The sequence below is a fragment of the Eucalyptus grandis genome, chromosome 8 (assembly GCF_016545825.1).
Source record: "Eucalyptus grandis isolate ANBG69807.140 chromosome 8, ASM1654582v1, whole genome shotgun sequence".
NCBI lineage: Eukaryota > Viridiplantae > Streptophyta > Magnoliopsida > Myrtales > Myrtaceae > Eucalyptus > Eucalyptus grandis.
In genome coordinates, this window is record NC_052619.1 from 5,785,509 (window position 1) to 5,810,776 (window position 25,268).

At 40.2% G+C, this 25,268-nt stretch overlaps 2 protein-coding genes across 2 annotated transcripts; one reads left to right on the top strand and one right to left on the bottom strand.

Moving 5' to 3' along the window:
* The first annotated feature begins 1,375 nt into the window (after nt 1–1,375).
* LOC104416074 (glycine-rich protein 5-like) lies at nt 1,376–1,804 on the top strand. The gene has a single exon (XM_010027512.2). It carries the CDS (start codon nt 1,376–1,378, stop codon nt 1,802–1,804), a length of 429 nt encoding a protein of 142 aa, XP_010025814.2.
* Nucleotides 1,805–19,562: 17,758 nt separating this feature from the next.
* LOC104416077 (disease resistance protein RPV1-like) lies at nt 19,563–23,119 on the bottom strand. Its single transcript, XM_018861829.2, has 4 exons — nt 22,000–23,119; nt 21,592–21,894; nt 21,069–21,495; nt 19,563–20,945 (listed from the first exon to the last, which is right to left on the bottom strand). Exons 1-4 carry the CDS (start codon nt 22,714–22,716, stop codon nt 19,738–19,740), a joined length of 2,655 nt encoding a protein of 884 aa, XP_018717374.2. The 5' UTR covers nt 22,717–23,119; the 3' UTR covers nt 19,563–19,737.
* Between the last annotated feature and the right edge of the window lie 2,149 nt (nt 23,120–25,268).

A 25,268-nucleotide genomic window follows, 5' to 3' on the forward strand; every position in this document is an offset into this window, starting at 1 on the left:
TTGATTGGAAAATGCTAGCGTGGATGCTAATCGACCTAAATGGCATTGCAAGCATTGACTTGGAATTTTTATTTTTATTTTTTTAAAATTTTAAAATTTTCCTTTCTTTCTTTTTCTTTCCCTTATGGTCGATACTTAGCCTCGGCTGGCAATTGGCCATAGGCAAGGGACAACCTTGCTTGATTTTGCAAGGACGCGAGCCTTGTGGCCTAGGAGGCCAACCCTCGCAAGCCACAAGTGAAAGGAAAAGAAAAAGGCAAACTTTAAAAGATACAATATTTGTCCTTCTCAATGCCGACCACATTATGTAGGATAGTCGATGACCAACTGATGTTCATATCAATAATTTTAGCCAAAATTTATCATAATAACTAAGTTGACAAATCGTTAAAATATTAAGGCTTAAATGATACAATTGAATGATTTAAGACTAAATTAACATTGTGCAATAGGTTTAGAAATTGTTGGATAATTATTTCATAAATAAAAGTTCATACATCAATAAGAGAAGTAGGAGAAGTCGATAACTCAAAAAATTGGTAACTAACTTAAAATGAGAGTTCGAAACTCAAAATTAGTTAGTGATTTAAGTGGAAAAAAAAAAGAGTTAATGAATCATTCAAATAAATATCAGCAAATTTGTATAGGAGTCGGTAAATTTAAAATGTCAAAAATAAAAAGATAAGAGCAATTAATAATTTGTAAATAGCAAATACAAAGTTATAAGATTATTGGGACTCGGTGATTACTTACAAGTTTTCGGAAAATTAGAATACCAATAACCTTTTTTACCAATAATCTTTTAATAACTATTAACTCCTTTAGGAATTTATCGACACAATCCTTCCTTTTGGGACAAAATCAGTAGAATCATACTCAACTCAGACATATCGTAGTCGGTCGGAGGATAACCGTATAAAACGCAGTCGCGAATGCGAATTTTCGTACAGACGACTCCCAATTTAATGTACTTTTGTCGTCAGAAGGAGCTTCTCTCTTTTTCACACATCTCAATTAAATCCTAAGAATCCAGCACTGTCAAAATTTGGAAATGCAAAGCCTCAGAAAATCCCCCCAATGCTCTTTTTGCTTTTGCAGGGAAGGGACATTGATTTTCTCTCGTTTCCGATTTACCAAATCTGAGCGGAATTGAAAGACGTTTCCTTCACGAGACAGCTCTGTTTGCTAAGACCGCTGATCGATCTTTCATTTACAAGAAACCCTCCATTGATAGCTCACATCCGTCACCAACCACAAAATCTTCGCCCTATAAAAAGCGACAAGCTTAGAGACTCCATGCCATGCATGCGTGCAGAGACCAAGCAATCAGGAGAGAGGATCTTCCCGCGCTCCGACCTCTACCTGATCAAACCTAATGGCGAGGACTTGGGTCGTGTTTATGGTGCTTTTCGTCGTCATCGTGGATGGCGGAGCTGCACGTCCTGTGGGGAGCGGCTGCGATCGGAGGACGCCAAGAGAGCGAAATGAACTGCTAGCTCATGCGCCAGATGCGGTGGCAGTAGTACCGATGGGGACTGGAGGAAATGGCGTGGGCGATCAGAAGAACTTCCTGCCGGTCGGTGGCATCGGGATGGGCGCCGGAATGGGCGGCTTTGCTGGCATGGGCGGTTACCTCGGCGGGGTCAGTGGAGTCGGCGGTGGCTTTGGCATGGGTGGCGGTTTTGCGGCGGGAGGTGGTGCCGGTGTTGGTGGCATGGGGGATGTCGGCACTGGTCCGCTTGGCGGTCTTAACGGCGTTGGTGTCGGCCCTGGTGGAAGTGGTGATCCTCTTCCTCTTCCTTAGGCGAAAGTTTTCCCTAGGGCTCGATCAATGCGGTGGATTGAGCATACAAGGCGTTGGGGTTGATGTGTTTTGAAGCGTTTTCTTTCAATGTTGGCATGACGGTGTTTTGTCTGTGTTTTTTAACCTTCGGTGGTCGTTTTTGTGTGTGACTTTTTATGTGGTGAGAAGCTGTCGCTGCTGGACTACTTATGTTCTTGAGTTGGAGCCTATGGATTTGTAGTTCAAGCTTTTGCGTTTCTAGTCTCTTGAATGAATTTTCATTTCGTAACTTGCATTTTTGTTACTAGCCTCACCCGAGCAAGGGTCACCCTCGCCGCCACAGGTGAGAGTCGATCTGTTGGGACTCACCTAGGCAAGGGGAAGCACCAGCCATCATAGGAAGAGAGGGGAAAGATGAAAAAAAAAAGGAAAGGAAAATATAAATACAATAATTGAACACCATTGTTTTCTTGAATCAAACATAGATTAAAAGAAATATTTTTCAGATTTTGTTGGCATAATAGTTTCCGTAATATTATGAGAATAACAGTTTGTTGTGAGTTACAAATTATCGAATAAATGAGTTTTATAATAATTTATTTAATATTTTATAATTCAGAATAGATTGTTATCCTTACTATAAATTAAAAAACTATCACATAATATTTTTTCATAATTTCATGAAAATCGCAGCAAATGGTAGCTGTCTCTTTTTTTAAATGCTCCTGTGTGTCTCCCATTCACGGAAAGCTGCCGAGTTCGGATTCTCTCTTGCTTCATGCTTCAAATCAGATCTTCCGGGATTCCAGTTGAATACACTCACGCTTTTTCTCGCACAGCACGTGTATATAAATGCAACCACGCTCTCGGTAGCTGTAGTAGTAGTCCTTCGAATATGGCACCTCGCTCGGCTCTGCTGTGCTCGCTCCTCTTCCTATGGATGGCGGTGTTAAGCGTCACAAGCGGCACGAGCTTCTCTTCCAATGTTGTCCGCTGCCGCCGTAGTCCTTCTCCCTCTCCTCCTCCGCCGTTCAGACCTCCTCCTCCTCCTTGTCAGAGACGCATACCTCCATCGCTGTCGCTTTGAATGACGTAAACAGAGCCAAAATCTTGAGGACGAAGATGTACAAAAAACTTGACTGGACCCCACATTGTGATGGGTCTCGATTTTTTGTCATGATTGTAGACTATCATACATGTAGTCCAAAAGTCAAGCCCTTTCCCACTTCAAGAATTTTTTAACCATGTCGAAAATCAATTTGGGTAATTTGTTCAATGCATCCAAAGGGATAATGGAGAAGAATTTTCTAGTTATGACTATCAATCACTTTTCTCTTCTCGTTGAATTCTGCATGAAAGCACGTGCACTTACACCCCTCAACAAAATGGGATTGTTGAATTTAAACACCATCATCTTTTAGAAGTCACACGCATCCTTAAATTCCAAGCATCCATTCCTGAAACTTTCTGGGGAGATAGGATGGTCACGGCAGCTTATTTGATCAATCCCATGACGATTTAGGTTCTTGACGGATGGACTCCTTTTGAAGTTCTATTTGGCAAGAAGCTTGAGGTTAATCACTTGAAAGTCTTTGGTTGCTTATGTTATGTCATTGCCCTAGGTCCTCATGACAAGATGAGTCATCGGGCTAGATGATGCATCTTCATGGGATATCCAACTCTTTAGAAGGGATATCGTGTCTACGAGCCATCGACAGGAAACTTCTTTATAAGTAGGGATGTCATTTTCCATGAAGAAAATTTTCCTTTTCAAGATGAAGCATCTTCAAGTGAGCCTTCCAACTCGAATAATTAGAACGGACGTTTTCTATTTGAGGAAGATTTATCTCCTATTTCCCACTATATACATGTCTCGGCTGCTTCGACTTCTCCAATGATCAAGACCACTGCAGCTTCCCCATCAACCCTAGATTATTCAATTGCAGAATCGACAGTACACATTGGAGAAAATTTTGATTCGGAATGGTTATCTCCATAGTCTTCTTTGGAGTCATCTTCTCCTACACCTAACCATATTCCCCCACGACGTTCAAGATGGATTACTTGTCCTCCTAGGTGGATGAAGGATTATGTTTGTGCCTCCCTCCACTCATCGGGTACCTCATACCCTCTCTCCTATTATGTTTTATTTGATTGCCTGTCTACGGAACATACATGCTACATTAGTTGTATTTCCAAGGAAATAGAGCCATCATCTTATGATGAAACAGTTTGTGATCCACGGTGACAGAAGGCCATGGAAACAAAGTTGCATGCCTTAATGGAAAATCAAACATGGGATATAGTTCCATTACCTATTCATTGCAAACCCATTGGCTACAAATGAGTATACAAAATTAAGTACAAGGCTGATGGATCTGTTGAACGGTACAAGGCCCGCTTGGTGGCAAAAGGCTTTACGCAACGTGAATGTTTCGATTATCACGAGACATTCTCTCCGGTTGCGAAGGACGTCATTGTTTGTTCCTTTCTGTTGCTTTCCAAGATTGGGACCTACATCAAATGGATATGAAGAAGTATATATGGAACTTCCATCGAGATTACGGTGACAAGGAGAGGTTGGAGTGTGTCGTCTCTGTAAATCCCTTTATGGGCTCAAGCAAGCTTCTCAGCAGTGGTATGCAAAGTTTATTACAACTCTTACAATTATTGGCTTCAAGCAATCCAAGCACGACTATGCTCTTTTCACTTGGACAAAAGGTACGTCATCAATCTACTTGATGATATACATTGATAATATACTTATTATGGGAAACGACGAATTAGCCATCAAAAATCTCAAAGGATATGCACTCTACTTTTCATATTAAGGACTTGGGAACTCCCAAGTATTTTCTTGGTATTGAGATTGCTCACTCAGATTTGGAAATCTCTCTCGGTCAACGAAAATTTGTGTTGGAAATTATATTTGAAGCACGCTTATTAGGATGTAAATCAATTGCCATTCTTATCGATCAAAACATCGAGTTAACTACCGTTGACTATGACGTCATATTGTCTTTGAGACTAATGACCCACCACTCGAAGATCCATCCCGTTATTAAAGGCTTGTAGGGAAACTCATATTTCTCATCATGACCAAGCCAAACGCATGTTATGCAGTGCATATACTAGTCAATTTATGCATAACTCAAAGAACTCTCACATGAATGCAACCTTGAAGGTCGGAAAATATTTAAAGAGATGTCCAGGGCTTGGAATACTCCTCTCTTGAGATCGTGATTTGGAAATAAATGCTTCTTATGACACGGACTATGCCACATGTCCCATGAGTCGAAGATTAGTCACTGGTATTTGCATTAAATTGAGGAAGTCGTTACTTTTGTGGAAAACAAAGAAGCAATCGATAGTATTATTATCATCCTCTGAAGGTGAATATCAAGCTACGGCCAAAATCATTTGTGAAATAATTTGGATACAAGGTTTGCTTTTAGATCTTGGGGTACGAGTCATAGGACCAACAAATTTATTTTATGATAACGATACATCACTCAAATTCACGAGGAATCCCTTTTTCATGAGAGAACAAAACATATTAAAGTAGATTGAATTATGTAAATTTAATGTTCAATATATCTCCTATTTTATTTATTATTTTATTGGTTTTCAAAGTATTATATATTGACCTATCAGCTCCCTAAAATGTAAAGCAACATAAAAATGATTCTCATATTTGGCCTCTTTGCAATATCCACACATCCCCATAAAATAAAATGTTTGTTTGAGGGTTCGCTCGAATTTAAAAATGAGGATTTAGAACGCGTAGGAATCCACGTAATCTTAATAGGTATGAGCTAGAGCCCCGGTCCTTAGGAATGATGCAACTCAAGTAGAAAGAACCATTTCAACTATTTTATTTAAATACCAGGCTACATCACTATTCGCTGCATCACTATTCGCAAATCATAGTGATGTAAAGAAAAGGAGGAGAAAAAGGAGAGTTCATTCAAAGCTCAACGCAGCAACAGTACTGGTAAAGAGGCTCAACACATTTCCCTCCTCCATATCCCCAACGTCGGCAAGAGCCGTCGCAATCGGGAATATCTTCACATTTCCCTTGGCAAACTAATCCTCCTGCTGCATCCCCTTCAAACCGAAAAAGCAAAAAGAGAAAAGAAGGAAGATTATCGTGATCCTATTAAAGATATTTGATGGGGTGCAATTATGGGCATATATATTCTCTGTAGAGTCCAAAATATAATTGGACAAAAATAGTTAATTAATGGAAAATCCTTTAATATTTCAGGATCCATTTGTTTGGAGAAAAATTATTTTCCAACTTTCTGTTTAAATGATGTAAAACAAATCGATCTAACTGAAAAATGTTTTCCATGGAGTGAAAACAACAAATCTAGATTGGGAGCAAACGACTTCTCCATATAGTAAAAAATAAGACACTTTTCCGAAGCAATCAAACAAATAAAAATTGAGAATTTTCTTGAAAAATGATTCCCATGAAATTTTTTTTCCTCCATCATAAATTTTCAATGAAACGAAGCATTCTTAATTTTCATTTTCATTCTCATTTCCAAACTGACTTTCATTCGTTTGTATTTCCAAAGTCCAAATAACCTAAGGAGAGGATGTGCGAGTTCGGAAGATGCTGAATTATTTATGTCATTATGTAAAAAGCGCAAGAAAAGTAAGTAGTCGGGCAAATTACCGAAAGAGAAGAGACAGGCCAGTAGAACGGCATAGATAATCGCGATCAGTATATGCTTGCAGACAAATCGAGACGCCATCTTCTTTAATGTGCACGGCTTCGGAAATGGAAGCTGCTTGTTTTTATAGGAGTTTTCATGCGTTTTGAGTAGCAAGTCCCCTTTACTTTATGCGGAGAAAGCGCTTGAAGGAGACTATCAGACGTATTACCTTAATTAAAGATTTCACGAATCAAGGAATCATGACATTGAAATACATGGAGTGACTACCAGATCCGTTTGGGCTGAGCTTTTAATTAGGAGATTCTCTTACCATCTTTGTCAGGTGTACCGAAGAAATAAATCCTACAATTTAGTAATAATATTCATTTTTTAAATAGTAATCATATTCACACAATAAGAAACAAATCCCACAACACCATTCGAATAATGAGAAATATATGGAGAATTTAGTTGCAAATTTTAAAATAGTGAATATTATACTATGGCAAAAAGAAGAAGATTATGTAGATATTATTGTCAAATAAAAAAACTTAAATAAGTAAAAAAAAAAAAGTAATATAATTATCCTTTATTTTTTTTTTTGCAAAATGTGTAATTATCTTTTACGCTTTAAACTTCGATTGTTGTATGATTTTTCAATTGAACAAGTCATAAATTTGGAGGACAGTTTGTTAATATCTACTTTTATTATTGCAAGAAAGTAAAAGGTATTCATTATTGTTGAATTTTAGTTTGTATCTATATATTTTAGACAAGAGAATTACCAAAAAAAAGTCATAAACTTATTATAATTGTGCTAATTTAGTTCTAAAAATTTTGCAATTGTGTCGATTTAGTCCATTTGACCAAATTTGGCCGATCGACACCGACATGGATTGGCCGGCGCCAACATCTGACAAACACTAACGTAGTAATTTTTTTTTAATAATATTCATATTTTTTTCAAATTATTTTATTTATTTATAATTTAATATATATATTTTTGTTCTTCTTTTCTTCTTCTTCCCCTCGGCTGATGAGGTGAAGCCCCGCTAGTCATTGGCGAGGTGGGTGACCAGCGAGGGCTTCACAACCCTCACCCAGTAGCCGACAAGCCTCGCTGGCCACTGAAGGTAAGGAAGTTGAAGAGAAAGAAGAGAAATAAAAAGGAAAAAAAAACTAAAATATAAAATTTCAAAAAAATATAAAATACTTTTAAAAAATTGTTATGTCAACGTCGATCAACCAAATTTGGCTGGATGAATTAAATTAGCACAATTGCAAAAGTTTTAGGATTGAATTAGCAAAAAAAAACAAAATTAAGACTAAATTGGCACAATTGCAATAAATTTAGGACTTTTTAGTAATTCTCCCTATTTTAGAAATATAATTCTTATTTTTGTTCTTGACATCTCATTTAGATGGAAAGAATTCATATTGAAAGCAACTTCACTAATGAAAATAATGGTGGTGATGAAGACAAGATTAGTACATATTGAAAGCAAGTGCATTTCAAGCGTTTTTTCATCTTTAAAATTTAATATATTTATATAATGACATCAACAATTTCTTTTTAATAGATGATAATATTTTTTACTTATAGTTATTTGTATTTGATATCTAATTTATTTTTTCATCATATTCATGAAAATTGATTGTATGGGCCAAACTTATGATTTTATCTCTCAATTTAAGGTTGCAATGAGAAAATATAAAAAAAAAAAAAGAAAAATAGGGTAAAAGATAAAACTATTTCATCAAAAAATGGGTGGTCCTTAGTTGACGGAGGGCGGTCAGTTAAACCGGACCCTATTCATTATTATTGATACATCAACACGCTGTTACAGGCCTAAACAGAGGGATGAGAGTAATCCTAAAACCAAATAAGAGTGTGTTCGACCACATCAACGTGACTAGGTCTTGGAAAATCCATATTTGTTTTCGCTTTTATGGTTCTTTTCTTCCCTCTTTTCCTCTTCTCCAGTTTTACCGTTCTCTCTTCCCCAAGCCACAGCGAACAGCTCGCTAGGCAAGTAGACGTCCTCTACCGTCGCAGCCCTGCCAACCTTTGTCCAAGCCGTGAAACCCAGTGGCTACTGTCGCCACCACCCCCGCTCAACTCTTACTCTTTCCTTCCTTTTATGCGTTCTTTGTGACAAAAATTGCCGCCCTCAAGCAGTCTAAATCGTAGATCACTTGAGGCTGGGCGACCTTCGACTCGAAGGGGACTCCCAGTTTAGCATTAAGCCCTTATTCATCACAGTGGCGACGATTGATGGTCGCGCAAACTTCAAAGGAGACCCAACAGAGGTAGAGGAGTATGGGAAGAGACGAAGGAGCTAGGGTTTATCTTTCGATAACTTGGTATGTTCTTCTTAATCGGGCCTTTTAGGCGTTCAGGTATATGATTAGTCAATCACACCCTAGCTTTGTAATCATAAATTTAATTGTGGATGAAGTCGCTTGTGAATCTTTTACCTTTTGGTAGCGGTATACTGCATGAAGGTTATGTTAACTAGTTTCTATTGAAATATTTAAATAATAAATCACACTTTTATTTAATTACTTAAACTTATAGAATAGTTCAAAGTGGTTTCATAAAATTTTGCATGATATTAGAACAGCATGAGAGAGTATTAAAATATTTAAATAATAAATCACGTCTTCATATAATTTAAATTTTTAGAATAGTTGACAGTAATTTTAAAAAATCTTATAGTTTCTTTTAGAATAACATGCTTTCACAAACTCACATACCTCATAAAATAAACTTTAAATTCTCAAACATATTTAATAAATATATGATTTAACAAGTATGCTGGGGGCACTATTTGGACAAACTAGTTTTTGAATTTTAATACATTAGTTACACGTAACATGAAAACCACCTACTTTTGTTATATTGGTGTTTGACAAGTTTCCCTTAGAGAATTGTCCATCCCATTAAAGTCCATTTAGGACTGGTAACCCCTAAATTCTAATCAGAGGACTAAAGAGTAATTAGTGAGTTTTCATAACTTATCTGATACCGAATCCGATCTTTTGGACCGCCCGGAATTTGTACACCAGTCGTAGCGAGAGAGAGAGAGAGAGGGAGAGAGAGGGAGAGAGAGGGAGAGAGAGGTTGGCGGTCTCTCCTCTGCATGGCATGCACGTCCCTCTACTTGAAGCGGCGAGATGCATCTCCCATAAATGGCTCTCTTCTTTTCACAGGTTTCAACCAACTCTCTGCCATCTTCATTCAAACCTCCATCTCGCCCCCTTCGAGAGCGCCCCTGCATCTACAAATGACGATTATGTCAATGGAGGAGTCTCAAGAAGAACATTGCAAGATTTTTTATGTGGTAACTTACCTCTTTTTGCTAGTTGATTCTCTTTAGTATCTTCCCTACCAAATATGCAATACTGCTAGGCGTAGAAGAGAGCTTTCTCTATTTTTTGGGGTGAGGAGTGGGGAGTTCTTGGGGGATGCGGGAGGGCTGGAGCTGGGGAATTGCAAGCGGGGAGGGGTAAGTGGAAGTCGCGGCTGGCTCGTCTCATCATTACACAAATTGTTTAGGACTGTTGGGAGCTTAGACAAGGTACAAGATGAAGCTAAAAGTTTGACTGAATTTATTTTGACTAGACTATCACTTCAGCACCATCTTATCTTAAACTTATAGTAGGAAATCCAGGCTTTAATACACGGTAAACGGCTCTGGCAACAGAAACCTGTGCACGGAGAAGAAAGGAAAATATTATGCATTAATAATTCTCTGATTGGGTAAAATGCCTTAAATTAAATTGGGGGAAAATATGTTTCATTTATTACTGTTGGATGCTAACACGTATCTTTTTCTTCGGCAGAAGTACACCCCAACCCCAAGTGCTAAAACTTAGTACGGAGGAAACTTAAAGTGCCAAAACTTTGAAAAGATACACGTGCCAAAATCAAAGTAAAAATGATTACTTAAGTTCTACTCCGGCCAAAATCTGGCCAAATTGCTGACGTGACAATTTTTCGGCGAGTTGAGTACAAAATGGCGTCGTTTTTCGCGCTAACGTGGTGAGAAAATGCAAAAATGACGTCGTTTTTGTCTCTGATGTATAAATAATTGATATAAAAATTAATTAAATTTAATTTAAAACTAAATTTATTTAAAATATTCTAAAAAAACTTAAAATTAAAAAAAAAAAAAGGGGGGCCGAAGGGAGGCGGCCGAGGGCCGAGCCCTTCTTGTCGCCGCCGGGAAGGGCCGGCGACGGAGGGGGAGGGTCGGCCAAGGTCACCGGCCCTTGGCCGACCGACCCTTGCCGTCGCCGGAAAGGCCGGTGATGGAGGGGGAGGGTCGACCGGGGTTGCCGGCCCTTGGCTAACCGGTAGCGAGGGCCACGAGCCCTCGCCGCCTCCCCACTGTCGTCGGGAAGGGTGGGGGGCGGAGGGGGAGGGTCGGCCGAGGTCGAGGCCCTCACCTAGATTTGGCGAGGCTCGTGGCTCGCGGCTCCTCGCCGCAGTCGGCAAGAGGTCGACGACCTCGACCGACCCTCCCCCTTCCGTCGCTAGCCTTTTTCCGGTGGCGGCGATGAGGGCTCAGCCCTCAACCGCCTCCCTTCAGCCCTTTTTTTTTTTTTTTTTTTTTAAATTTGATTTTTTTTTTTTAATTTGAATATTTTTTATTTTTATAATATTTTAAATTTAATTTAATTAATTAATTTTTATATTAATTATTTACACATCAAAGAAAAAAACGATTTTCTCACCACGTCAGCATGCAAAACGATACTGTTTTGCACTCAACTCACCGGAAAATTGCCACGTTAGCAATTTGGCCAGAGTGACACACATTTTACTCAAATTTTGGCACTTAAGTGTACATTTTCAAAGTTTTGGCACTCTATGCCAAGTTTTGGCACTCTAGGTGTCCGTACCTCTTTGTTTTTTGGCTAAATGCTTTTCTCTATCCTTGACATTCTGAAATTCTCTAATGCTGCTGCTTCTAGAAGTACTTCATTTCTGCAGTGCAAGCTTCAATGCTTTTGCAGTATCCTTCGCTAGCAGACAATACACTAATGAATATTGTGGAGTTTTCATTATTGGAACAACTAAATTTAACAAAAGATTCATTGTCGGAAATTGAGGTACTCATTTACCGCATTAAATATTGCCTTCAATCGTCTCTCTCATATCTTGTTTCTATTCTTAATTCTTTTTTTTTTTTGGGTCGGTCTATTCTTAATTCAACAACTATAGATTAGATACTATGGGGGCTTATTTCCAGTATCTTGGAGAAGCATATAACTTTGAAAACATGGATTTCTTCTCTTTATTCTTTTCCTATGAAAAAGGGGAAGCATATACTTTTTTTTTTTTTTTTTTTTGGTAAGGTAAGATTTGTATTAACTTTCGACCAAAAACGCTATACAGCAATAGTAACTAGGCACCAACATGCACTCAATATGACTGATACGGAGAATCCAATCCATTACAAAAGGCACACCCTCGGCAAAGGTAAACAAAATAGAAGCAAAGGCACGGCTCAATCAGAGAGAATAGACGGGCTGAGGCTCTAGCTCTACTGCAATCTCTTGTTGGAAGGGGTATCAGGTACCTGGTGGAACGTCAAAGCCTTGTCCTTAACAACCTTGTCAAGGCGTTGGGGAAGCGTATACCTTTATTATGCCATCTTTGATAAAATGTTTTCGTTCATGTCTGATACAGAGAATCCAATCCATTAGCTCAAAAATAGTGAAGGTTTCACATACAGTCATCAACGATTGTAAAATTATGCGAAGATTATTGCCAATCTGGGAATCATTTGCGAGCAAGATCTGAGAAAGAACAGAGTACTATGGATACAAAAGGGGCTGGTGACATAAATTATGTTGCTAACGTGGCAAAACATATAGTAGAAAAGCTGTGCGTATTGGGAACTATAGCAGCTAGTGGTGGTGGAAGTCTGGTGAGCATTCTGAATTTCACTTGAAAAGGTGTTGTCACACTTGTTCAGATAGGAAAAGCAGCACTAGAAGTCGATTTTAATGTAGCAGATATAATTTTGACTCTTATTTCATTAGCCAATGAATCTCTGAAATGTGCGGCTAAGAATTGATCTTTGCTGAAGGAATCTTTTTTCAAGCAGAAGCTAGATGGTCCTTTGTTCCTGTAAAATTTTACCTTGTAAAAGCTGTGAAATAGCCTCCCTGTATCCATGTCAATCGAATAGTGTTCACAGGCAATTAACACACTGTGCCCTGATGATTGCAAATTTGAAAATTCAAATGTGCCTGGAAGACCACCTAAAAATTGCTAGTGAGGTATCGTCCAAACTTCTGGATTGAACATCCATGAATTTATTCAAGTTGCTGAATTCTGATGAAGTAAACCAGGAGATGAAGTTTAAAATTCTGGATTGTTTGTTCAGTGATGAGACCTATATCGATGAGGACTCAAATGATGTTTATGGCACAAAGGCAGAGGATAAAATCTCTTCAGCGAACTCCAAGGTTATGTTTGGGACAAGACTACCTTCGCTTGGCTGGATTCTGTTACTTACTTGTCTCCTAACATCTTCTTGCGATATTGAGGGAGATGTACGACTTGGGATAACCAGAAAGCTCCGATGGCTATTCAACATACTTGTTCATGAAGAAGTATATCCTAGTACCCTCTCAATGTTGATACCCCAACTACATGGTACTAAGAAGACCCTGCGTTGGTATGGGAGACTGTGTTTGTATATATATTGTCTGCTTTGAACACTAAGTCCTCACGGTTCTGTTCCTCTTGGGGCGGCTCATACTATGACGGCCCGAGCGGCGGTCCTCGGATGTGCGCAAGGAAGGGGTCCCTCTCTTGTCCCACATTGCCTAGGAGGAAGTCCTGGACTAGCTTATAAGGCTTGGTCTCTCTAAACTGTACATACGCGTTTTCTTGGGGTAATGTGGGCTGTCCCGAGAGGAACAAAACCATGAGGACTTAGTGTCCAAAGTGGACAATATGTGTAAGCCGACTCCCGACCACGTGTAGGACCATAGCAAGAATGCTCTTCTGACTCCCAAGAGGCGGACAATATGTGTAAGCCGACTCCCGACCGCGTGTGGAACCATAGCAAGAATGCTCTTCTGACTCCCAAGAGGTGGAGAGACTCTCGACCGTGTGTGGGACCACAGTAAGAATGCTGAAATGCCTTCTGACTCCCAAGAGGTGGAGAGACTCCCGACCGTGTGTGGGACCACAGTAAGAATGCTGAAATGCCTTTTGACGACCTGACCGTGTGGGACCACAGTAAGAATGCTGAAATGCTCTTCTGACTCCCAAGAGGTGGAGAGACTCCCAAGAGGTGGAGAGACTCCCAAGAGGTGGAGTCTGACTCCTAAGAGGTGGAGAGACTCCTGACTGTGTGTGGGACCATAGCAAGAATGCTGTTCTAACTCCCAAGAGGTGGAGAGTGTGACTGGTGGTTCTCGGACATGCACAAGGAAGGAATGCAGCCGACTCTTGACCGCGTGTGGAACCACAGCAAGAATGCTCTTCTGACTCCCAAGAGGTGAAGAGACTCCCGACCGTGTGTAGGACCACAGCAAGAATGCTGTTCTGACTCCCAAGAGGTGGAGAGTGTGACTGGTGGTTCTCGAACATGCGCAAGGAAGGAATGTTGTTCTGACTCCCAAGAGGTGGAGAGTGTGACTGGTGGTCCTCGGACATGCGCAAGGAAGGGGTTCCTCTTTTGTCCCACATCGCATAGGGAGGGAGTCCTGGCTTTAGTCCCTCTAAACTGTACATACGCGTTTTCTTAACTGTGAGGACTTAGTGTCCAAAGCGGACAATATGTATACAGTGGATTCGGAATATTACAAGTGGTATAAGAGCTTATGTGTACAGTGGAGAGCCGGGATGTACAATGGAAACCCGGGATATTACAAGTGGTATCAAAGCCGACTCTCGACTGCGTGTGGGGGATGTACAATGGAGATCCGAGATGTTACAAGTGGTATCAGAGTCGACTCTCGACTGCATGTGGGGCCATGGCAAGAATGCTGTTCTGACTTCCGACCTCCGGGATGTTACAAGTGGTATCAGAGCATTTTCTTAACCGTGAGGACTTAGTGTCAAAAGCGGACAATATATGTACAGTGGACCCAGAATGTTACAAGTGGTATTAGAGCTTATGTGTACAGTGGAGACCCGGGATGTACAATAGAAACCCGGGATGTTACAAGTGGTATCAGAGCCGACTCCCGACTGCGTGTGGGGGATATACAATGGAGACCGAGATGTTACAAGTGGTATCAGAGCTGACTCCCGACTGCCGACTACGTGTGGGGCCATGGCAAGAATGCTGTTCTGACTTCCGACCTCTGGGATGTTACAAGTGGTATTAGAGCCTGGGATGTTACAAGTGGTATCAGAGCCTATGTGTACAGTGGAGACCCCGGGATGTTACAAGTGGTATCAGAGCCGACTCCCGAACGTGTGTGGGGCCACGGCAAGAACGTTGTTTTGACTTTTGACCTCGTGTTGGGCCACAACGAAGACTGTCGCTCGGGCCATCATAGTGTTTGCTTCTCTTATACATTCCCTTAAGTCTTTCATGATTGTGGCTACGGCATGGGGAGATGTGGAGGCTTTCTTGCTTGACGACTTCTTCCCCCCTCACTTTCTTTGTTGGGAGATTATAATGGAGCCGTGGTGCTTTATGATGCGCTATGCTGAAACCTATGTGGTAAATGATGTTATTGATAAACTCTGCTCATGTCTCAAATCTGTGTCTTCCATCGAAGCTGTTTTTATTGATGACTCTTCCCTGAGAAGAGTGGCCAGATTAATAAGTATGCTGGTTTCTCATGGTACAACATCTGTGGCAGACAGGGTTTATAACTTTGTTACTAGTGTCGGTATATCTCCGTCTTCATCAGTCATGACTGTAGCCTTGCTCGCGGAAGGTTTTCTGCTGAATTTGCTTTCAGGCAACTTGAGAGGCATCTCTTAACAAAGGATAATCAGTGACTATGATGAATTCATTGGAGGTTTTAGTGGCATGCTCGTCAGTGCTTGCCCTTCTAGGCTGCTGGGGGCGCCGCTCTGTGTTGTGTGCTTTGCCATCTCTGCAAGTCCCTTTGCACTTTGGAAGAGAAGTTCCGATCGGGAGAAAAATATGCATAAATTATATTGCCCAGGCTAGTTGTTTGAAGCAGTTTGCAATAAGTGATTGTAGCACAAAACCGTCGCAAACCTACATGCATTTGCATTTTTTTTTTTTTTTGTCCTACCGCTATTTACACATCTCTTCCCATAAAGGCCCATAAGTCAATATTGCTTGGCCTTTTAACTCCTTCAATCACAAGGCTTCGCAGAGGAGCTTTTATCCCCGAGCTCCCTAGATCTAATGTGGCATCGGGAGTTATTTATCAGCCAGGCATTCTTCTTATGGCTAGATCTAATCCCCAGGTTCACAGTGGAAAGGAAAAAGAGTTTTACGTCTTTCCTTGCCTGACCCTGAGATGCAGACATCCAAGGGCAAGGAAGGGGTAATTAAATGAATGAGACTCATTTGTAGGAACAAAGAGAAGCAGATCTATTCTATATCCAATTAGTACCAATACACAACGGGGGTTGATCCTTTTCTATCAGATAGGAAGGGTTGTTTCACGAGTTTGTTCTTCAATTCCTGACAAATCTGGTCATCTATTTTCCTCTGCTGGGCTCAATGTTAAATGTTTGCTTTGTATTACTTTATTTACTTTTTTGTTCCATAGAAGATTCTTTTCAGTTCATTTCATGAGGTTTTTCCCTTTTACAGTAAAACGCAAATTTTGTCAATTTGTTTCCAGCACTGCATGATCACTGAACTCTAACGACACCTTTTGACCTAGTGAATTCAGGTTAAGTAGCAATTGTCACTTTCATTGAAATCCGATTGAACTTTCTTACATTCTCTAGCCAGATTGCCAAATCTGACATTGACGAGAAGATGCTAAAGTTCCTAGCCAATATTCTGCAGAGTTGCACCCGTTCTCCAGAGCATGTGGCAAATGACATTTTCCTTAATCTTTTGGGTCAAGCGCTGGCGGTAGTTTCTAACATGACACGTCTATATGCATGTAATGGCATGGACGAAGTCATCAGGAAGCTGCAAAACCTGTTTATCACAATGGCAGCTGATGCCAGGTTGTACCAGTGCAAAGTTGAATTAGCTCTTTTCATGGCAGGACTTGTTCATATAGAAATGAAAGAAAGAGATGACTGTCCAAAGAGCTCTGCTATTTGGGAGCTGTATCACATTTTACTCAGAGAACAGCACTGGGCTCTCAAGCATTTGGCAATTAAAGCATTTGGAAATTTTGCTGCAAGAACCTCCTGCAATCAGCTTTGGAGATTTGTGCCACAAAATGCTGCTCTATCATACAATTTATCGCAAGTGAATGAGGCAAATGAGGAAAGATTTATGTCTGAATTCAAAAAATTTCTCGAGAAAGAAGTCACCCTTCTTAAAACTTTTCCATGCTGAGGAAAGTGGCTTTAATCCTTGAAGTCACAGCTCAAAAGAGTCAAAACATTAATGTGGGAGCTACTAGGCACGAAAGAAAGGAAATAATTTGCGAAAATTGATCCAACAAGAAGAGGAAGGTTCCTGACGAGATTAGCAAAGGTGTTGAATTGCTGCAGAGTGGTTTGAGGGCCATTTCTGATGGTCTTTCCCTGTGGGGGAAGGCTGAGGCTAGCCCCTTAGAACTTCATGATAAGTTTTTAGTTCATTTTTCTTGCCTCGAGGATGTCATTACTCACTTAGCTGGCCTTGCTCGTATCGATTGATGTCATGGATTAATACTGCCTGCTAGAAATACTTCATAAACAGACTAATGCAAGGTCTTATTCTCCTCCACTGTTTACATAGAAAAGATCACCCTGGTATAATTTCAGTGTTAGATCAGTCAGTCCTCTTTTTAAGAAATGAAATCAACTACTCAATTGCTCACTTTGACAAGAGGGAAACCAATGTTTCAACGAGACATGCTGGGATGGCGCAGTGATTCTTCTGGTCCATGTTCCGCAAATTTAAGTTAGGTACATCATTTTAATTTAATTTGGCTGGGACTATGCCAACCATGGAGATTTGTTTTGAATGACTTTCTACGGTTGGCATGTTGTGGGTACAAAGTTGCAAGATTCTCTCCTGTCTATCAGCATATGTTACTGTTTTGGAGTCTTGGAGAGAGAAGAAAAGTCATCCACTCCATCAGGAAACCAAAGGAATTTCCTGGTAAGTATATTTACTAGGATTATATGGAGGCATTGCTTGTAGCATTGTATATGTTGTGTGGAATTTTTACAGCGAGTGGCGTTTCATGGTAGGTCTGGTCTACTATTGTGGCTTGTTCTGGCGTGTCCCTTAACTTGTGGTGGGGGGCGCCCTTTACCTTGTGTATCATCTTTTATAGACAGACAACATATTAGTAGCTCTTCCTTTTGTTTAGATTGAGAAAACTGTAAAAGCACTATTGAAATTTCAAAGCTAAAATCAAATTTAAAATGCTAATGTCTTTAATGGCTGAGCATGTAAAGTAAAACTCCTTCAAACCTCCTTTTATTTAACCATTGAACAATATTGAATGGATCATAGAATAGGCAGTCTCCGATGTTTGAAGTACCTTGACCCCCAACTCTTTGGCACATTATTATCTTTTCTAAATTCTTAAGTTTGATTTCTATTAAATTATTGCCTTGCCTGTCTCAACGGCATTTAAAGGGGATTTAATGTACTTGAAAATTAACATCTTTGTCAGTGACAGGTGAGAATTCACCAACCAATGTCTTAAACCCTGTTTAGTTCCTGCATATTCTCATAAATGTTCCTTTTATTTTATCGAGAATGAATATGGCTTAGAAAATATGTTTGACACCAAATAATTTTCAACTGAAATCAAGAGAAAATGTCTCCAGAAATGATATAAGATGGAGCAAATCTTGTTTGCGTTTCAGTGCTTCATTTCAAATGAGAACATGGACAGTTGGAATATCAAAAGAATAGCCTCTATTTTAATTTTGATGTCAACAGAAGCATATCTTCACAACTTCTCGTTCCTGAAAAAGTTCATTCAGACTTCTTAACACATTTTGACAGAAATGCATAATGAAAAAATAGTGTTAGTAGAAAAGAGTGAAAAAAAAACAGCTTTCCGAAACTGGATTCAGATTCTCTTCTTGATGTCAAAATTTCCGAACTCTATCTGCTTAGTATATGTGAAAAGTGGAGAAGAAGAATACATGAAACAGAAGACGCTGTCAATGCTGTGGCCCTTGTTTCACTGAAATAAAGACTCGGGGTTTATTCCATGGTTCATCTTTTGGATGTAAAATGGGTGGTTGTGTAACTATTGTGTTTTATTATTAACATTTAGCAAGTAAAAGTTTTATGCAAAAATTTCGGATCCCATGTAACAGCACAGAAAACCCTAACCCCTCATTTTATCTAATCCATGTCAAGTTACCAGAATATCAATAGATATTAGCCACCCGAGTTCTGTTTTTGATGTTAGCCATCTGACTTATTTTCTTAATTGTGTACATCTCACTAAACAAGATTTATAAGATCTGGTAAAGAAACCTAGGATATCCTTAGTTGTGAAACAATGTTGTGAATGTTAAGAGCATTCAGCATTTTATTCCTATGATCAAGTATCTTTATGTTAGTCATCATGTACTGTACTTGAACCAAATTTGACTTAAATTGAGCTCGAGAATAGAAAAAATGAACTTGAGAAACTTTGAAATCGAATTCAAGTAGTTTTGCTCTACTTTTATCTCTCTTGGTGTCACTTTGTGAATTGTGTTTTGCTGATTTGTTCCCATCAACAAATGAGAAGTACACTACTCTTTTATTTACTTTGTATGTCGAATTTGTCTGTAGCTAGTAGGTATACTGAATATTTCTTGTTCACATAGATTTAAAAAAAAAAAAAAAAAAGCACGGTAACGCAAAATTTATGGACTCACAGTCCATTCTGTGTTGAAAAGAGACAAGGTGGATTTCGAGTTCAAATGTGGGAAGCTGGGATCCACAGGGAGATACCCAACCCATCCTATGTCATGCAAACTCCTTATCTGAGTCAGTTTAATTCATTCTCAAAATGAGAACCGGACTTTCTAGATCTAGCATTTAGTTAACTTTTAGAAACTACACGCAAGACTGTTACAATTAACTGAAGTAAAAAAAAAGCAACGCTCGCCAAGGGCGAGGGCAAGAAAGTACATGTAAGGTACCGAATAGCCTCGTTAATTGAGATCCCTTTGGAGTTCATGCTATTACCAACTCAGAATTCTTGAAAAGCCCCGGCTTGCCAATGCTGTTGGAGAACTCTCTTCTTTGCAAGACACACATTAGGCGAAGATTCTGCCTCGCATCCACACACAGTTAGATCCTTCAGGGAATTCAATTCCTCTACTCCATGAATGCTGTGAATCTTCTCACATTTGTATACATTCAAAACTTTCAGCTTCTTCAAGTTTGATAGGTTTGGCAATCTTTGCAAGGAAATGCAATTTTGAATCCACAACTCTTCCAAGCATTCTAATTCTTCAAGATCAGGCAGTCTCTGGAGGAACTCACAGGTTGAAACCTTCAGTGTGGATAAATTTTGCAATTGTTGGAGCCCATCGAGATTTTCTATTTTGCACCTTTGTATATCCAAATATTTGAGTGATACTAGGCCCCGAAGTCCTTCCATCTCAGTTACCTGTGTCTCGGCAAGAGCAAATAACAACAAGTTCTCCAAATTGGAAACTGTCGGTAATGTTATCATTGATATACAATTTCGGATGGATAATTCCGTCAAACTAGTGGGAAGCAGTGGCAGGGATTTGAGGTTTACACAGGACAGGAGTTCAAGTTTCTTGAGACCTGAAAGTGAGCATAAAGATGAAGGCAGAGAGATGATATTTGGAAGGGACAATTTTAAGCGCTCCAATTTGGATAAGTTCCCAATCCAACAGGGGCCTGGAGTTTGTAGAAGGTGAGATGGCTCTCTAGAGGAAAATATCCTCAAATCCAAGTCCAAGTCTCTTATGTTGATGAGGTTCGACAGATCAGGGATAGTGCTTGCTGATCGTGATTCGATTTGTAGACTGGTTAGGCTTGCTGGAAGTTTCGGTATTCTAGTTATGGCAGTTCTTGATAATCTCAAGATTCTCAAGCAGGGAAGGCACACAAAATTACTAGGAACTTCCTCTAACCTCTCACTTTTTAAGGCATGTAGTTCCTCGAGTTTCTCTGCCTTTCCTATAGCATCAGGTAACTTTCTTATGCAACTTCCATCAATTCTCAGCACTTTCAAATTCTTCAGATTACCTATCAAATCAGGTAATTCGGTAATTCCTGTGCTTGATAAGTCCAGCTCAACCAGTGATTCCAAATACCCCACTGATTCTGTAAGTCTCTCCACCCACTCTACTTGGTTTGAAGCCAAATCTTTGTGTTCTGCTTCCACTCCTTTCGAATCTCTAGACTGAGTCATTCCTGTGCCTGCAGTAAACTTTCAGGGATTAATATACCTAGTAGGCAATTAGAACATGTTTATCTTCATCTCATTGTTGTTTTTCTTCATCACATAAAGCCCTAAAATTGATGCTACGTTCTGATACTTACTTGGGTATGTGAAATTGGCTGACAGTTGATGGAGAGGACACTTTGGTGTGTACCATTTCGGGTTGATCTTGTGATGCACATGTGAGATCGTTAATACTCTTGAATACCAATGCGTAGCAATTAAAGTATCCAGCTTCTCTGTCCTTTGTGACATAAAAACAGCTTTCTGAGAAGGTACGTCCGTAATGAGCTCTTCAAGATCCTCCAGGAAACTTATATTACGCCAGGTGTTGTGTTTCAGAGAATAACATCCTCGGAGATTCAAATGAGTGAGGCACTTCAAGTGAACAATTGACGCATCAATACGAAACAAACGCAAACACCCTTCAAGAATCAATCTTTGCAGGCTTCCATAGGCTAATAAGTCTGGTGTACTGGTCAAGTTGTCGCAGTGGGAAAGATTCAGAACTTTCAGTTTCTTGGCCATCTGGATAGAAACTTTATTTAAAATGGATGAAGGCAGAGAGGTGCATGAAACATAACAAAAATATAGACACAGAATCTACTCCTGAACTCGAGTTACCTCAATCTGCTTCCAGCCTTTCCATTTGTGTGTTATTTTGCTCCATGACAGGTCAAGAACCACTAGATTTCTAGGATGAAAATTGGTAGCTAGAAAATCTGGAGGACAATTTTTCCAAGAAAGCCATCTTAGTTTTGAGAAATGATGCTCAAAGTCTCCAACAAGGTCCGCGCTATGCATTTGGAGGTATCTTAGCTCTGAGAGGCTTGAAAATTCTTCACATGTAAAGCTCTGGTTCTTTAAGGCAGTATCAGAACCGTTAGTATAATAGTTCAAAACAAGTGCTTCAACTTCATCTGTTCCCTGTGAACATGGAACATGCCTCGTATCAAAGAGAAATCAAGGTTAAGAAAGGCATACAAGTAGCTTTTTCAGCAAACAGAAGTAGTGATGAAGTCAAAATTTTACCTTCTTACTTTTCAGCACATCTAGTGCTTCCCTGTCATTCCACAACCTACTACGCCTCCCGGGATCTTTACGATTCTCACGGCGAACAATCTCCCTACCGAGGTCTTTAAGTTGATCATGCATGGATAACTCATCATTATCTTGAATTTTAACTAAAGACGTTAGGAGAAGGACTTCTAAACCATACTCTGGACAAAAGCCACAGTCATCCCACATATAAAAAGCATTTATTCTATTCCTTTTGTTAAAGAAACATGCAATATCGAGAAATATTTGTTGTTGTTCATATTCCAATGCCTCATAACTTATCATCAGTTTCTTCTCAACTTCCTTATGTGGGACATCTTTCAACCTTTCCAAAGTACCTTCCCATACCGCCTTGCTTTTGCCACACAAAAAGGAACCTATGACCTCAATTGCCAAAGGGAGCCCTCCAGTGGTGAGGGCTACCTCTTTTGACAGAGCCATGTAGTCTTGTGGAGGAGAGTTTGTTCTGAAAGCGTGTCTGCTGAATAGTTGCAAGGCTTGTGCGCGCTTCAATTCGGCAACTTCATAAATCCAGTCACCTTCATAGTGATCTGGAACTTCAGAGGTGCCTTCCCTTCCTGCATTGAAGACACTCCTGTCTCTTGTCATAACTAGAATCCTACTTCCGGAACCAAACCAATCATGTTTCCCTACTAGTGCCTTGGAGTTGATCCCTGTGGTCAACATCATCAAGAAGAGTGAGAACTCTCTTATTCTGAAACCTCTGTCTGATCAGGTTGATCCCTTCGTCAACGTTAAGAGGTGCTCCGCAGTTACAACTGAGGATGTCACGTGTTAGTTGTTTCTGTAAAGTTGGAAGAGCATGGGCTTTTGCTGTTTCTCGGACATCAGTGATGAAACTGCAACTCTCGAAATGAGAAGAAAGGCGATTGTAGACAACCTTGGCTAGAGTTGTCTTGTCAATCCCTCCCATTCCACAAATTCCAACCTTACGTACACCCTCTGAACCAACCTCCAGCAACCTCGTTACTTGTTCAACGGGATCATCAATTCCCACTATATGGTCACTCACATTTAGATAATTGATCTTCAATTCAATCAAAACCTTCCGAACAATCAACTTTATGAGTTCTCCATGTCTGCAACAAACATGAAATTTGTAACAGATGAATAAGTCAGAAAGGGGGATAATCTAGTAAGTCATTGAAACACGTCAAGGTACATTAGTTCCGTCATTTGTCCCTATAATTCTGCCCAAAACATGCTGTGTTGAGTTGTGTCAAAGTAAAGCCCTGAACTACTCTTTCCAGATCTTGATATATCCATCGCTCTGAATGATTTCTTGTTACGATGGTGGATGAATTGCAAGAGGCTAATATGGAGTTTCGTCGTTAAAAAAATGCTGCAATCGGCAACTTTGATTTAACATAGGCTAAAACTAAAAGCAAGGCTGAATTTCCAGAATCATCAGTCGTATAATAAAGTGACACAAAATTATGAAAGATAGCAGGCCTGTCGCTAATAAAAATGCTAAACAAGTGTCGTTTAGGGATTACCCTTTAGATTTTACTTCCCATGCTTTCAGCTTAGATAGTTCTATAAGAGCCTCCCTCCATTCCAGGACTGTTCTGGAGCCGTACTTTTTCTCGTGTTGGGAGAGAGCTCTCTTGTATGTATTAGTCTTGAGCTTAACATCAGAAGGTTCCACGTCATAAAAGATGGGAAATATCTGTTGTTGAGCTGAAAATCTCTTGCTTTTCACCATCTGTGCAAGCTCCATCAGGCACCATTCGCTATTAGCATAATTCTTGGACAAAATGGGTATGTAGATCCTTGAATTTTTTATCGCTTTATGAAGCTCGTCACCAATGCTGTCTCCAACTTGGAGCTTTTCCGCATCTCTGAAGGTGTGAATCCCGGAATGAACCAGGTCATGGTACAGGCAATCGGTGAAGCTTTTGCGAGTGTCGGGTCCTCTAAAACTCAAGAAGACCTCGTAATCGATCCCTTGCCTAGGTGCAGCCGGTGGCAAGTCGTCTGTAGTAGCAGGCGACTCATCCAGATTGTGCTCGGCGCTTCTTTTCTTCCACTTGAAAAACAGAAGCCCCAGAAAAGCAAGCGCTAGGACTGTGAACACTGCAGGAATGCCGAGATGCGCCGGTTCATTTGATTTCTTACCTACAAGCTCTTCCATCATCGTGCTCCTGTTGGGTCGGATCTTCTAAAGAAGCACTAACAGAGAAAATCCACCAATTTGTTGTTTTGCCGGCGAAGAGGAGGAAACCAGATGAACCGAAACGTTGTTCTCAGAAAATTGCAAAAAAATATGTCCACAACTTTGGCTTAGTCGTCGCTTGACTCTTTCATAAAGTCAACATTCAATCTCTACAGCAGGCCGTGTGGCGTCTGTGGATAGCGCCTCTTGGGGTCTGTACTCGACAACTTGTAATCTCAACGACGGACCACGGGATTAGTCTGGTATTTAAAGAGATGTAGACGTCCAACTGTCTTTGCTAATCGAACACGCAATTTTTTTGTTCTTTTTGGGCTCAGTAGACATTCGATACTCACTACCACCACCGTAAACTACATGCTCGAATCCTAATTGACTCAAGAAATTTGCTCAGGCCTTATTTTGCTCAAGCCATTAGAACGCTCGTTGTGCACATGCACCCCGCTTCATGTAACAGCAGAATGAACATGTAAAGTGCAGGAGAGTAATATTTGACGCACCGTAAGCGTCTAATCCTTCCATTCTTACAGATGTACAACAAAACCAAGTTCCTTGCGCGTAATAAGATGATTGAACCAGGTGGTGTTTTCTATGTTATGACCGGTTCTATTCTTCACGCGGGTTGTGAAATTAGTCTCCATGGTTCTCAATCCGGAATGAGTTACGCATCTTGACCTGGCCCAAGTCTGCATCGGCATCGACGGGTATATGCTTGTGTAAACGAAGAACAATACAAAGGAATCTCCCGTGCGCCAGAAGAAAGGTCAAAATTTTCTTGCAAAGGAAAAACAAAGCAGGCGTTGAAAATTTTGTCCTCCGCTCTTTGTGGAGGGGCAAGGGATAGGACATCCATTCGAGGAATCGTTGGAACAGCAAGCACTTCGATCCGAGTATCTCGAAAGCATCTGGCAAGTCCTTGGTATTTGTTTTCAGGATGATTGAATTTTTCAAAATCGGATCGTGAACGAGCGCTCGACCCGGTGTTTTCTCTTTCTTAAATTGAAGTCTTCACGAATGGTCTTCTATTCGGTCGTCATTTAATGGGCGG